At 40.9% G+C, this 12704-nt stretch overlaps 1 protein-coding gene across 8 annotated transcripts in view; it reads left to right on the top strand.

The window, feature by feature from the left end:
- The window catches only part of atp13a3 (ATPase 13A3), a 116294-nt gene extending 103590 nt beyond the window's left edge, over window positions 1-12704 (top strand). For 7 of the 8 annotated variants that reach the window (XM_049587883.1, XM_049587887.1, XM_049587888.1 and 4 more), the window contains 17 exons: window positions 15-32; window positions 405-558; window positions 728-848; window positions 1160-1284; window positions 1875-2035; window positions 2506-2634; window positions 2784-2863; window positions 3004-3046; window positions 3159-3268; window positions 3416-3512; window positions 3596-3668; window positions 3792-3969; window positions 4759-4937; window positions 5037-5125; window positions 6044-6124; window positions 7673-7765; window positions 8859-12704. In XM_049587883.1, the coding sequence (XP_049443840.1) occupies window positions 15-32; window positions 405-558; window positions 728-848; window positions 1160-1284; window positions 1875-2035; window positions 2506-2634; window positions 2784-2863; window positions 3004-3046; window positions 3159-3268; window positions 3416-3512; window positions 3596-3668; window positions 3792-3969; window positions 4759-4937; window positions 5037-5125; window positions 6044-6124; window positions 7673-7765; window positions 8859-9056 (1929 nt within the window). In that variant the 3' untranslated portion in view covers window positions 9057-12704. The remainder of the gene's footprint in view (window positions 1-14; window positions 33-404; window positions 559-727; window positions 849-1159; window positions 1285-1874; window positions 2036-2505; window positions 2635-2783; window positions 2864-3003; window positions 3047-3158; window positions 3269-3415; window positions 3513-3595; window positions 3669-3791; window positions 3970-4758; window positions 4938-5036; window positions 5126-6043; window positions 6125-7672; window positions 7766-8858) is intronic. The other variant, XM_049587889.1, reaches the window with a different exon arrangement.

The raw sequence follows: 12704 nt of genomic DNA, 5'->3' as shown, positions 1-12704 counted from the left end.
TTTTCTCATTTTAGGAACTGTATGAGCTCTCGGTAAGAATCCTGCTTCTTTTAAGGGAAATGTACTAGTCAAATTCTTCTTCTATGCTCAATGAAAAGTGTTTAAAGAGCAGTAAAGTTAAGCATAAATAGTGGCCTTCTATTGCTTATGTCGGCCAGTTAGTGTAAAAGTAATTTAAGGTTCGGCTTTTTGATAATATTTTTTAAGTTGACAAAGAGTCATAGTCAATTTGTTTACTATTCAGTTTAAAAACAGTGGAGAATCTAATCTGTATAGGGTGTCATGAATATATCAACCATTATCCATGATGAACATTTAGTTTTCAGTTTTAATCTTCCCCTTGACATAAATGATTAAGACTGTTGTTTGCTTCTGCATGTGTCTGTGTGGGTGTACATGTGCAGTCAGCGTATGAGATAGGTATCGTGCGCCAGTTTCCCTTTTCCTCAGCACTCCAGAGGATGTGTGTGGTGGCTCGTCTGCTGGGGGAGAAACGTATGGATGCTTACGTGAAGGGGGCGCCGGAGGTGGTGACAAGCCTCTGCAAGAAAGAGACAGGTAAGGTGTCTAATTACTGTAACTGCTGTAGTGGTGAACAGCACTGAAATGTATTATTATTATGTCTGGCTGCAGATTATTGAACCACTCTCCTCCACTGTGTCTTTACTTGCTGTCTGTCTCTCTCTGACATAACTCTTTACTTCAATGTCCCTTTTTGTCTTTGCAGTGCCAGTAAACTTTGCAGAGGTTTTGGAAGGCTACACCAAGCAGGGTTTCAGGGTCATAGCTCTGGCTCATCGTCGACTTGAATCTAAACTTACCTGGCACAAAGTCCAGAACATCAACAGGTAGCGTACTGTATATTGTTGATATTACTTTTGACCTTTATTTTAAACGAAACCAGTGAACTTCAAGCTGAGTATTGCTGCTGCTTTTAGCATGCTGCTTCACACTGACGACACACTGTCATACCTGCATTCCTCTGGTCTGACATATGAATTAGTTGCTAGGGGATGTTGTGAAAAAATAAAGAACCCTTGTGAACTCAGCTTCTTAAAAATAAAGACTTGGAGCAAATGTATGCAAGTCCTCCTTGTATTCTACATATTGTGGTCTTGGCACATCAGTACCAATCTGTAAGTTTTTTTCTCTGAAACAGGGATCACATCGAGGCAAACATGGAGTTCCTGGGTCTGATCATCATGCAGAACAAGCTGAAGGCAGAAACTCCAGGGGTGCTGCAGGACCTCCACCGAGCCAACATTCGCACTGTCATGGTTACTGGTGAGAGACCATGTACACAAGCACAAACACACACACACACAGAGGCCTTAAGTGAACCACTAATGGCATCAATATAGTCACAAAAGATAACACTTTATCTTCCTGTGTCTCTCTATCTGTGGTTGGTTTAAGTTCTTGTATTGCTGTGACACAGGTGCATAGTGAGTTTAGTAATCTGAATATTGGAACTCAATAGATTAAATCCCTCTGGTATTTACTCAACTGTACCTTTAGCCTCAACTAATAACATTTTCTAGGCTGCTCAGTGTAACTGGCACAGACTATCCCCCAGAGGATTCTTTTACTGCCTAGCTTCTGAAGGTTGCTACACAGGTCTTGAAAAGAAAGACAGCCTGACAGAAAATGTGTCACGTTGAAGCTGAAAATTAAATTCAGTAATTCATGAGTGAGTCGTGATCTACACATACTGTATTCAGCACCATTTCAGAGCTCCCTAAACGTTCCCATTGATAGGGTTCTGGCATGATAGCTTCCTGTTTCCATTCAGCATCAGCCCCATGCTATTATAAATATTAATATGAGTTGTTGAAATTGTGAAATGAAAATTGTGTGCTGTATTCACATTCCAGGTGATAATATGCTGACCGCTATCTCTGTGGCCCGGGACTGTGGAATGATCCCTCCCAAAGACACAGTCATCATCGCTGATGCCCACCCTCCCTATGATGGACAAGCCGCCAAGATCACCTGGAGATACGCCGACAGGCCAAACAAGACATCTCGCCTGGAGGTGAGGCCATGGGGCTCATGCTAACTTGTAGGGCTCTCTTATTGGCACTTATGGCTGCACTGAGTGAATCCATACAGCGTTGATTTGCGTTTCTATTATAGTATAAATGAGCCAAGTCGTGCCCATTGAGCACACAAAGGATTTTAACACTTGATTGAGAGAAGCAGATGGGAAACAATGTGGTCTAAACTGCCAAGAAATAATTTTCTGGCTTCAATAAAATGAACCTAGAATAAAGGCAGCACAGTTGCAATCTCTATTCAGATATGTTTCTCAGTGTATATTGAAGAAAATAGTTAAAACAACTAGATACAATGGTTTACATAATGCAGTCCAATACAACAGCTTAATAATCAAATATGACCTTTGCAAAACCTAATTCTTCTCATGATTTCAACTCTTACGAGGCAACTGTCTATTTGTTTCTTATAATGTTTTGTCTCTAATTCATACTTGCATTGCTTTAACAGGAAGTAAACATCAGTCTTGAGGATGTGTGTCACGTAGATGAGCCCAAAACACAGGAAATGTACCACTTTGCTATGAACGGAAAGTCATTTGGTGTCATCGCTGAGCATTTCCCTGACATGCTTCAAAAGGTATGAGGTCTCGTAAATGAGAGAGGACATCACTCCAACCTTTCCTGGAACTGGAATAGAAATGTTAAATTTGCTTCTACTGTTCTTTGGGTTTCCATGGGATCTTCATGATACCTAATGTTTTTATGATTGTGTGTTCTGCCTTTCAGCTGGTGCTGCATGGCACAGTGTTTGCCCGAATGGCCCCAGACCAGAAAACCCAGCTCATCGAGGCGCTGCAGGGTGTAGAGTGAGTATTAACGTCCAACACATGATGTAACAATGAAAAATTACTTTGGCAAGTCGTCTTAAGTTTACAGAAGTATTACATTTACAATATATGCTACAAAACTGAGCACAGAGTCACTGCTCTTTATTATTTGCCTAAAGCTACTTTGTGGGGATGTGTGGAGACGGCGCTAACGATTGTGGGGTATGTACAGCTACTTCTAAAAGTAACTATTAATGTGACAATAGCAGGTTGACATGGGCTTTAATTGATTGTAGTCTGGACTTGCTTAATATTTCTCACTTTCCCAACATAGGCTCTGAAGAGGGCTCATGGTGGCATCTCTCTGTCAGAGCTTGAGGCCTCTGTAGCCTCTCCCTTCACCTCCAGGACTCCCAACATCTCCTGTGTCCCCAACCTCATCAGGTTAGTTTCATTTGTGTGCCACACTATAGACAAATACACGGCAGAGAAAACCAAAAGGGGAATCTCTTCTCTCTCTCTGTTTTCTAAAGTCAAACTAGTAAACAGCTTCATGACATAATGTTACTTTATTATATTTTGCTTTTACAGGGAGGGGCGTGCTGCTCTCATCACCTCCTTTTGTGTGTTCAAGTTCATGGCCCTCTACAGCATCATCCAGTACATCAGTGTCACTCTGCTCTACTCTGTATGTAATGCTGCCTCCACATCAATAGTAGCTGAGGAGTTAATGAGACGCACAGTCCCTGACCTGTTGTTTTTGTTTCTTAGATCCTCAGTAACCTTGGAGATTTCCAGTTCCTCTTCATTGATATCGCCATCATCCTCCTTATTGTCTTCACCAGTAAGTACAGGACAAGAAACAAAGAAAAAAAACATGGTTATGTCTTTATTTTTCCATCTCAACCTCCTACCTCTATTACAATGTCTGTTTTCTGCCCATCCTTTCCCCCCTGCTCCTCTTCAGTGAGTCTGAACCCAGCGTGGAAAGAACTGGTGTCACGTCGTCCCCCATCAGGTCTGATCTCAGGGCCTCTGCTGTTCTCTGTGCTGACCCAGATCCTCATCTGCTTGGGCTTCCAGACAGTCACATTCCTTTGGGTCCGACAGCAGCCCTGGTACTCGGTCTGGACGCCACTGACAGAGTGAGTACCCGCTGTCATTGTCCCTGTAATTCTTTCTGCCAGGCGTAAGCCTGAAGTGAATCATGTGTGCACATGTAAGTGTCTGTATTTGTCTTTCAGCTACTCTCACAAACTACTGGACAAGTTAGGCTAATATTTTGCATGCATATTTATAAATATATGCTCAAGGATCTCTCGTTGCAGTGATTCACAATTGTTGAAAAACCTTTTTTATTGACTCCTCACACCTCTTAACCATCCGTAAGGGGGTTTCAAGTCCTCAACAAATCATGTAGCAAAAGCGCAGAGCAAAAGGCATTTCAGGCAATCAGTTAGTCTAAAAACAGTAAGCCGTGCGTTGTCTGTTGTAGGCTACATTTTGGTCTTTGTCAAAAAACTGACGTCCTTAAAAAAGACTGGTCATGCTTTAAATTGGAGCATCTGTAGGTTAATTCTATACCTGATATGATCCACTGACACACCAAGCCGGTGGTCAGCTGTCAGTCAGTGTTGGGCAGTCGGTGAACATCTTTTCAGTGTGTTCGTGTGCAACTCTTTAGCCAAGACACAGGCAACGTGAGGCAATGCAGCAGTTAACTTTATTGCTGCTAGTTCTCTGAAGTCCGTTTGGTGTGTCTAGAGTGGCGCGGTCAGCTCTGCCACCTGGGAGAGATCTGCACTCTACTGAGTACACTTTTCTAGTTTAATTATGTGCTTTAAATAAATGTAATGTGCATTGATTTCTGCATTTTGACCACAGACTAAAAATGGTATTTGATTGTTGTTGAATTGAACTCTCCTCTCCCTCAGTGCTTGCAACGAGTCATCACATATTAATGTATCGGACCACAACGAAACAGAACTGGACGACCACAACATCCAAAACTTCGAGAACACCAGCCTCTTTTATGTCTCCTCCTTCCAGTATCTCATCGTTGCCATCGTTTTCTCAAAGGGCAAACCTTTCAGGCAGCCCAGCTACAAGAATTGTAAGAAACTTGCTTCTTCATAAATCTGTCCTAAAGTAGTTATTTTTATGTGTAATACATTTGTTTATGTGTGTCTGTGCTTGTGTGTTCTCTCCCCAGGGCCTTTTGTGCTGTCTGCCTTGAGTTTGTATATTTTCCTGCTGTTCATCATGTTCTACCCTATCGAAGAAATCGATGAGTTTTTCGAGGTAAGACGATGTCGAACACAAGAAACAACTTTACTCAGCTCTAGTGTAGACTGTAGCTTCTTTTATCATGCCGACCTCTATACTACTATGCTACTTCAGAATTTTGATATGATGTAAAGTACTGGTCCATAATTTCATTAAAGGGGACCTATTGTGCATTTACTTATTTTCTGTCACATATAGTAATGTTAAAATGTTAGATGTCCATATTGAACTTGACCAGAGTTTCTAGTAGTGATGTAAACTTATGTAAAAGTAATCCCTGTTAACAAGTACCTCATCAGCTTGTGACAGATTTCTTTATGTCGTCATCTGCTTTAGGCACGCTCCTGCAAGTGTTTATGTAACCAAACCTACACTGCTTCATGTAGCTACATATCAGCATCAAGGAAACATGTAATGGAGGTCGCTATGTTGTTAATTTCTCTCAGATTTTGGTTAATATTTCTATTGGAACATGTCCAGATGTGAAGGTTCAGAAGCTTTTAATGGCAAATTTTTCATAGTGAAAGGTGCCGCTCGACTCTGTTACAGTCAAGCTCTGGCTGCAATGACAGTGCAGAGGCACAGACTAGATTGCAGATGCGTAAGACCCGAAAACAGTGACCAATCAGTGCAGACTGGGCTTTTTCTTTTTTTGAAGAAACAAAAAGGAGCTAAAAAGGAGCGCCTTGGACAGGAGGTGAACACAGGTGTTCAAGCACAGACAGAATGAGGAAAATGATGTGTTTTTGAATATTGGAGAATACGTTCTTGTAGAAACCCCAAAAACAAGTGTGAACCTAGAAATGAGCATAATAGGTCCCCTTTAAGATGTGCAGAACTGAAGTTTTGCAGATACATTAGGCCTTAAAACAAGGTTGTCTTGCTAGTAGTCTCTGATGATCAGTGTTGGAGTTTCTCTCTTTCTCTGTACAGATTGTTTGTGTCCCGTATGACTGGCGGTTTAAACTCTTCCTCATCATCTTGGTAAATTCTGCTGTGTCTGTTTTGGTGGAGGTAAGACACACACTTGAACACATGGTAACAGTAGATTTTTTTCTCATGTTCAGTTTTTGTTTTTTCATGCAGTGTGCTCATCGTTGTCTCATGTAGCTGGACAGCAGGATCAGTCTTGTGTTGTGAGAAGAATTTGTGTTGTTAAGTGCAAATGTTCTTTTCTTTAAAGAGACAAACTATGGTACATGTAACAGTTAACACTTAATGTATGTGACCCTTTTTTGGGGGGTGAAATGTTTACATTTGTTGGGCTTTTGGAAATCATCAAAGCAGCTTTAGTTTGTCTTGTCTTGTTTTTGGATAGACGGATGCTCTTTAAGAAAATAATTTATTTCTGTACCACTGCATGTCAATGGATACATTATGCTGGCTTGCCACACTCAGTGGATCAGTATAACTGTGCCTCTGCCTTCCTTTTAGATGACTGCCCTTGCATTCATGCACTTCTCAGTAGAAACCCTAGATGATGCTATGTCCTTAATTTCCAGTGCAAATTTCTTTTAACACTTTAAGTGAATTTAAAAATCCTGCCAAAATGGTTTTGCACGTAATCAAATTTTCAGCAGTGTGTCAGTGTTTTGAGACAATAATATCCATGCACTGTCTTCTTACTAATCTGTTTAATTTAATGTTAACCTCACATGTAATGATTAACACACAACATCATGGAAGGAGTTCTCACGCTTGATTACTTAAGGGCATACTATGCAGGATTTTCCTAAAAACGAAAATATAGACACACAAGTATCCTTCTCAGTTGTCACATACAAAGCACTAAAAGTTTGTGGCGGTACATTTATTTGCAGAGAATCTGCTCTCTGCCTGTATGTTCTTATTTTCTTCTTATTGTGGTTACGCTTGGTACATTTTTGGGTGTTAGCTGCACATGGTGGATGCAGCTAATAGCAGCGTGAGGTCAAGAAAGACTCAATGTTGCAACCAGGTTACGCCGCTGCCTGCGCCTCTCTTCTCCCCTCTGCTCTGTAGATGCCAGCTACATGTCTGTGTGTCTATTTGATCAAGGGCAAAGTGGAGCAGCTCTCACACACACACAGAGCAGAGAAGCCAAGCAGACAGGATGAAGCATGCGCTTCAGCTGAATTCACACAAAATCCAGCAATACAGCACCTTCCTGCAGGGTTGTCTGGAGGTGTGGGTGTTTATTTTTGCTTTAGAAAATAACATTTTATTCCTCTGACTCTGTTTTGTTATCGTTAACATCGCTCCCTGTCCTCATTCACTCTCTAGCTCATTCTCTCAGTCTCATTGAGCCGAGGAGAGGGGGCTTAGTTTGAATGCTGTGTTAACAAACAGCAAGCTACAAATCCTGCATAGCGTGCCTTTAATTTATTTACCCTAACATGTAATGATTAACGCACAACTTGATGGAAGAAAAAAGTTGCCACACTTGATTATTTAAGGCTTTGATACATTATGGCTCTGCAAAAACAATTAAAGACCTCTGTGGAAAACAACAATACAGAGGCTATGTGAAATCAAATTAGCCTCTCTGTAATTCTTTCCCCTGCCCACTGCGCTATTCCATAGACCTTCATCCTTGACATCGTCTTATGGAAGCTTGTGTTCAGCCGAGACAAACAGGGCAGCTTTGGCGTCACTCCTGTCGCCCCGACACCACAGGTTGGGAAAATCTGACACATTCTTCTCTAGCCCTTTCATTTTCCTCTTGTGTGGTGTTTCCTCTCTCTGTCCCCCACTTCTTTCTCTAATGTTACGAAGCGCACCTTTCCATTCTAACTTCTAACCAAGACATGCATGTACGAGACGTCAGTCTCTTCTTGACCTGTCCTCTCCTATTCGTGTCCCTCTGACGGGCCCTCTGTATCAGGGCTTGATTACAGTCTTTCTCCAGACCACTTTACTTGTGTTCTCCGGCTCCATTTTGAAATAAGCTTCATAACTGCTCTTAAAGACAACTATTTTACTTAATAACATTCTTGCTAAAGCTAAAACCTATTTTCAAATGTAGCGCTACTGGTGATCCCTGTTAAACACATTTAAATTGAGATAAGCAAGTTTATGTCTGGGAAGTAAATGCTTTATTTTGAAGCTTGATGATCAAATGAGTGAGTAATGCTCTCACCTTCTTTAGAAACCACCATAGAACCACCTTGCTAAAGGTGGTAAAAACCTTTAGCAAGGTAATTAAGGCTTTACTAAGCTCTATTTGCTGCACTCTTAGTTTCCCAGCGCTGTCAGTGGCTCCTATCAAGTATAGTATATTTAAAACAGAAGCAGGCTAGCTTTAAATGTTTTTTTTTCCAATATAAGGTTAAGGAGAAACTTTGACTTATTTATTTGTTTATTTTAATCTTTAAAGATCTGCTGTGGAATCCTTTGTTTGATCTTTAACTCCATGAGCTTGTTTTTAGGGAGTGGGCTCAGTCTTTAAGCTGCCCCTCCCAACTCCTCCAAACTATTATCATGCTGAATTTTGTTTTGAATGACTTGCATGAACTGTTGTTGCAGTTTACCAGTATAAAGAAATGTGCCTGCGTTTCACACAAATGGCTCCTCTCCAGTTTTATATTTTGCATGCAGCAGTTACATCAGCATGCCACTGTCAGATTTGCATTGGTCAGTAAAAGCGATTTAGAAAACCCTGAACAAAGTGTGACACCAGTTTCTGGAACCTTTCGTCCTTCCCTGTCCTCCTGTCTCTGGTATTTTTGTTTTACGTATTTGTTTATTGTTGGGGTTGTGGTATTTCCAGGGGTTTATTGACCTGCAGGCATACAAGTGTCTGACCCGGCTGTGCTGCCCAGGCAAGATGACACCCAAGGCTCGCTACATGCATCTGGCCCAGGAGCTAAGTGTGGACCCCGACTGGCCGCCAAAGCCGACTACCACCACTGAAGCTAAGATCCGCCCAGAAAATGGTTCCACCTATCAAATCATGGCCAACTCCTAGCACCCCCACGCCCCCTCACAGTGTCTAATCTGTCCCTTTCATACAGGAGGTGTGCATATGACATGTTCATTGAATGCACATTCAACCGATTCAAATTAAATTTTCACAGTTTAATTGCTTGTCGTTACGGTTCACGGAGACTTGCGTCTAATACTGTAGTTCAGAGACGTTGCTGCAAAAACCTTAAGATTACACATGAGTACCAAATAAAGTTAAGTTTCAGTTCTCTCAGCACTCTCTCTGACTCAACCACTCATGCGCACTCAGGTCTCACTAGCTCTTTGAATATATTTAAACATCAGTAACAGTAAATGTTATTCCCATTCTTTGCTGCGATATCGTTTCCCTAAAGCTGAGCAGCATTTAACCGGGCTGGGAGGAGGGGGTGATCAGTCAGGTTGAATATGAGCGTTCACCTCTTTAGATTGACTGCAAATGTAGATTTAATCCCCTCACTTTGTCTGAGTCCCATTCCACTTCAGAGCTAGCTTCAGACTTACACGTGCACTCAGAGATGTCAGGTTAGAGCATCTTCAGATTTCATTCACAACCACAGTACCAGATGTTTATTTCAGATAAAGAGTAAAACAGCATATTATCACACCTGAGCCTTTCAGAATGATCACTGAAAGGAAAAATTACAGTGTAGGATGAAACCGCTGTTAGCCTAAAAGAGAGGTTGTGCTATGGCCCTCTAAAGTACGGCCCACCCTCTTGCTCAAACTCTTGCGAGTTTGAGCAAGAGGGTGGAAAAAAGAGATTTCACTGACCAGCTCTGTACTAGCTAATCATACAGTTTTTAAAAGCAGCAAGTTGTATTTCTGTGCATTTTAATTTTAGGACGTTTGCACACTAACTTGTTTGACAGGTCTAGCCTGATTGCTACTATGTAGTGGTCTCATACCGCTAATGCACATATATCGAGCGTCATGTTAACGAACTAGCATTACCATCTGGTAAGCACTCATTATGAAGCATAGATTCATAACCAAAAAAGAAAAGCTTTAAAGCTTACCACGGACCCCCAGGGATGAATGAAATTACTAATTTGACACCAGTATTCAAGAAGTCTTTCAAGCACACTGTGAGATGTATAAGACTGGGGATCCTGGAACAGCTTCAGTCAACTTGTTCACCCTTGACAGAAGTTCATACGCACATTTACAAGTAAACATATACAAAAAAGTAGGTTCACTGGCTATCAAGAGCCAATGATACAGGTCTGGAAAAGTAAACCGGCCTGTCCAGATTTTGTAAAGTTTGGAAAATGCACATATGTCAGAAAAAATTCACTTTTTTCAGAGGTGACGGAACAAAGTAAAAGTATTAGTAAACCTGCTGTCACCAGCCATAATGTGGCATGGCATCTGGAAATCTTACTTTTGTTCCCGATCACTTTTAATTTAAACCCTCAGAATTTCAGAAAATTATATGTTGCTGTTTTAAGCAGGCAAGGTAGGTTTAGGGAAGGTGTGCTTTTCAAATTTCAAGCCTTAATTACCAAATACAGTACGTTAAACATCAGACTGATAACTGAAACTACCAAGTGACGAACCTCAGAAATTAATCTGAGGTTGCATTTTCTTAATGAACTTGGCCCAACGTTTCGTACACAGTCGAAACATAATGGCTTGTAAAAAGGAACTTAAAGAGAACAGTGAGGTAGAGAGATGTGCTCATCCTCTCTCAACCACAGGCTGGGACCTGTGGCTGGATCTCCATCGTGTTTGTCAGTTTGTTGGAGTTTAGGGTTTTTAATAAAGATATTGTTATGTAGAAAAATAAAAACTTAAGAAAAAAACAACAAAAAAAACAGACAAAAACAAAAAGATAAAATTCATCTCCGCTTTTGAGGCATGTGAGTGGATCCATTGGACTGTCGGTCCGGACTGAAATAGCTCTTTAACTATTGGATGTATTGCCATGAAACTTAGCACAGTCATCGAGGGCCCCCCTAGAGGATGAAGTCAAATGATTTGTTATTCTGATTTTTCATGTCGCTCCGTTAACCAGTCAGCACCACTTTATAACAGGATACCTCTAAACTAATGACAGCGTCAATCTCAGCTCTACTTTGATATAAATCCTATCACAACATTACACTTACATGATAAGTGTTAGCATACTGCGCTAACAAGTCTGACAGGGAACAACATGGCCTTTCCTTGGCGGGTCCCCTCATGCCAAACATTCGCCCCACTTGTGGTAAAGATCTAACAGCAGCAAACGTATCTCTACTTTTCAACTATTAAAATATCTTTTCTAGCGCGTGCTATAAACTTTTAATCTTACATTTTTGCATCTATGAGCCATGTCCTGTCAGCATCTCAGACTGAACTCATACCATGACTTGCATGAAGCCAGCTCCCTATCGTCATGTTCTGAAGACTTGATGGTTGCAATACTAGAAATATTACTACCAATACAGAATTACTGTAGAGTACATTTACATCTTTGTATTTAAAATACATCAGCATGAATCTGGCTGGTTATAGCGGACAGTTAATCACATGCATGAGACCATACAGCTCACAGCATCCCACATTTACAAACTCATGTCAGATCGGCTCCAGAAAGCCAGCAGTGCTGCTTACATTTCTTTACTTTAAAAACAAAATTTCTTCCTATGGAAGACTAATTAAAAGCGTGATAGCAAATAAAGGCAAGACGTTGTGCATGTCATCAGCTCGCTGCACATTCAAGACATCCCTGTAACAATATCTGCTGCATATGGTGGATGCTGATAACATATACACTTGTATCCATGTATTATACACACAGTAGGCTAACTGCAGAGAGAGTTAAGGGCTATATTTTATGTCCACTGCTCTGTCTTTGACATTGAAAGTGATGCTCCACTTTAAGTATCAAACACTCACTCACTGGAAACTTGTAAGGTGGCTGCAAAAGTGTGTTCCCTCTTCATCAATAGAAACCTGATGGTGGAAATTGAGTTTGGTGAGCTAGATTACAAAAATGACAAACTGAGCGAATGGATAGAAAGCAGAGTTTGCACTTCAGGAATTGTTTGATGCATTAGATGGATATGGACATTAGACATGTAATATAATTGGTCCTTTCAAAGTCCTGCCTCTTTTCCCTTTGTGCTCTAATAACAGTTGGGTAAGATTAAAACACGGCAGAACCTCGGTCACCTTAACCCCTTTCCTGTTATACTTCATCACACTATGTGCTTGTCAAAAATGTTAAAAAGAAAACTACAATTTGAAGATGGTTAAATCGTGTTGCTGAGGGACGGTCATAGTCTTCACAGCCACATTAGCTACACTTGGCAAAATGCTAGCTAATTATGTTTGCTAGCTAACACATAGCCACATCAAGAGGAGTTAGCCTAATGTCAGATTACCAATGTCAGGACAGGACAGTTAGGAATTATTGTTAACCAGATTGAGGCTAGCGTTCCTTTGTTTTTATTATCTCTGTAAGGCTACATCCGTGTCCATGAGTAGCTAACTTTCTACTGTAAAGAGAGACCAACTTTAGGTCAGCACTAAGGTCTGAAGTCAGTGATAAATACGTAGAGTGCAGGAGCAATGTTGAATGATAGTCTTGTCGTCCTCAGTCTGTACTTCTTCCTGTTATGTTGAGACTGGACACTTCAATTGCCTTTTTTTTTTTTTTATAAAA

The sequence above is a fragment of the Epinephelus fuscoguttatus genome, linkage group LG10 (genome assembly GCF_011397635.1).
Source record: "Epinephelus fuscoguttatus linkage group LG10, E.fuscoguttatus.final_Chr_v1".
Taxonomy (NCBI): Eukaryota; Metazoa; Chordata; class Actinopteri; order Perciformes; family Serranidae; genus Epinephelus; species Epinephelus fuscoguttatus.
This window is presented reverse-complemented; position numbering and strand designations above follow the sequence as displayed.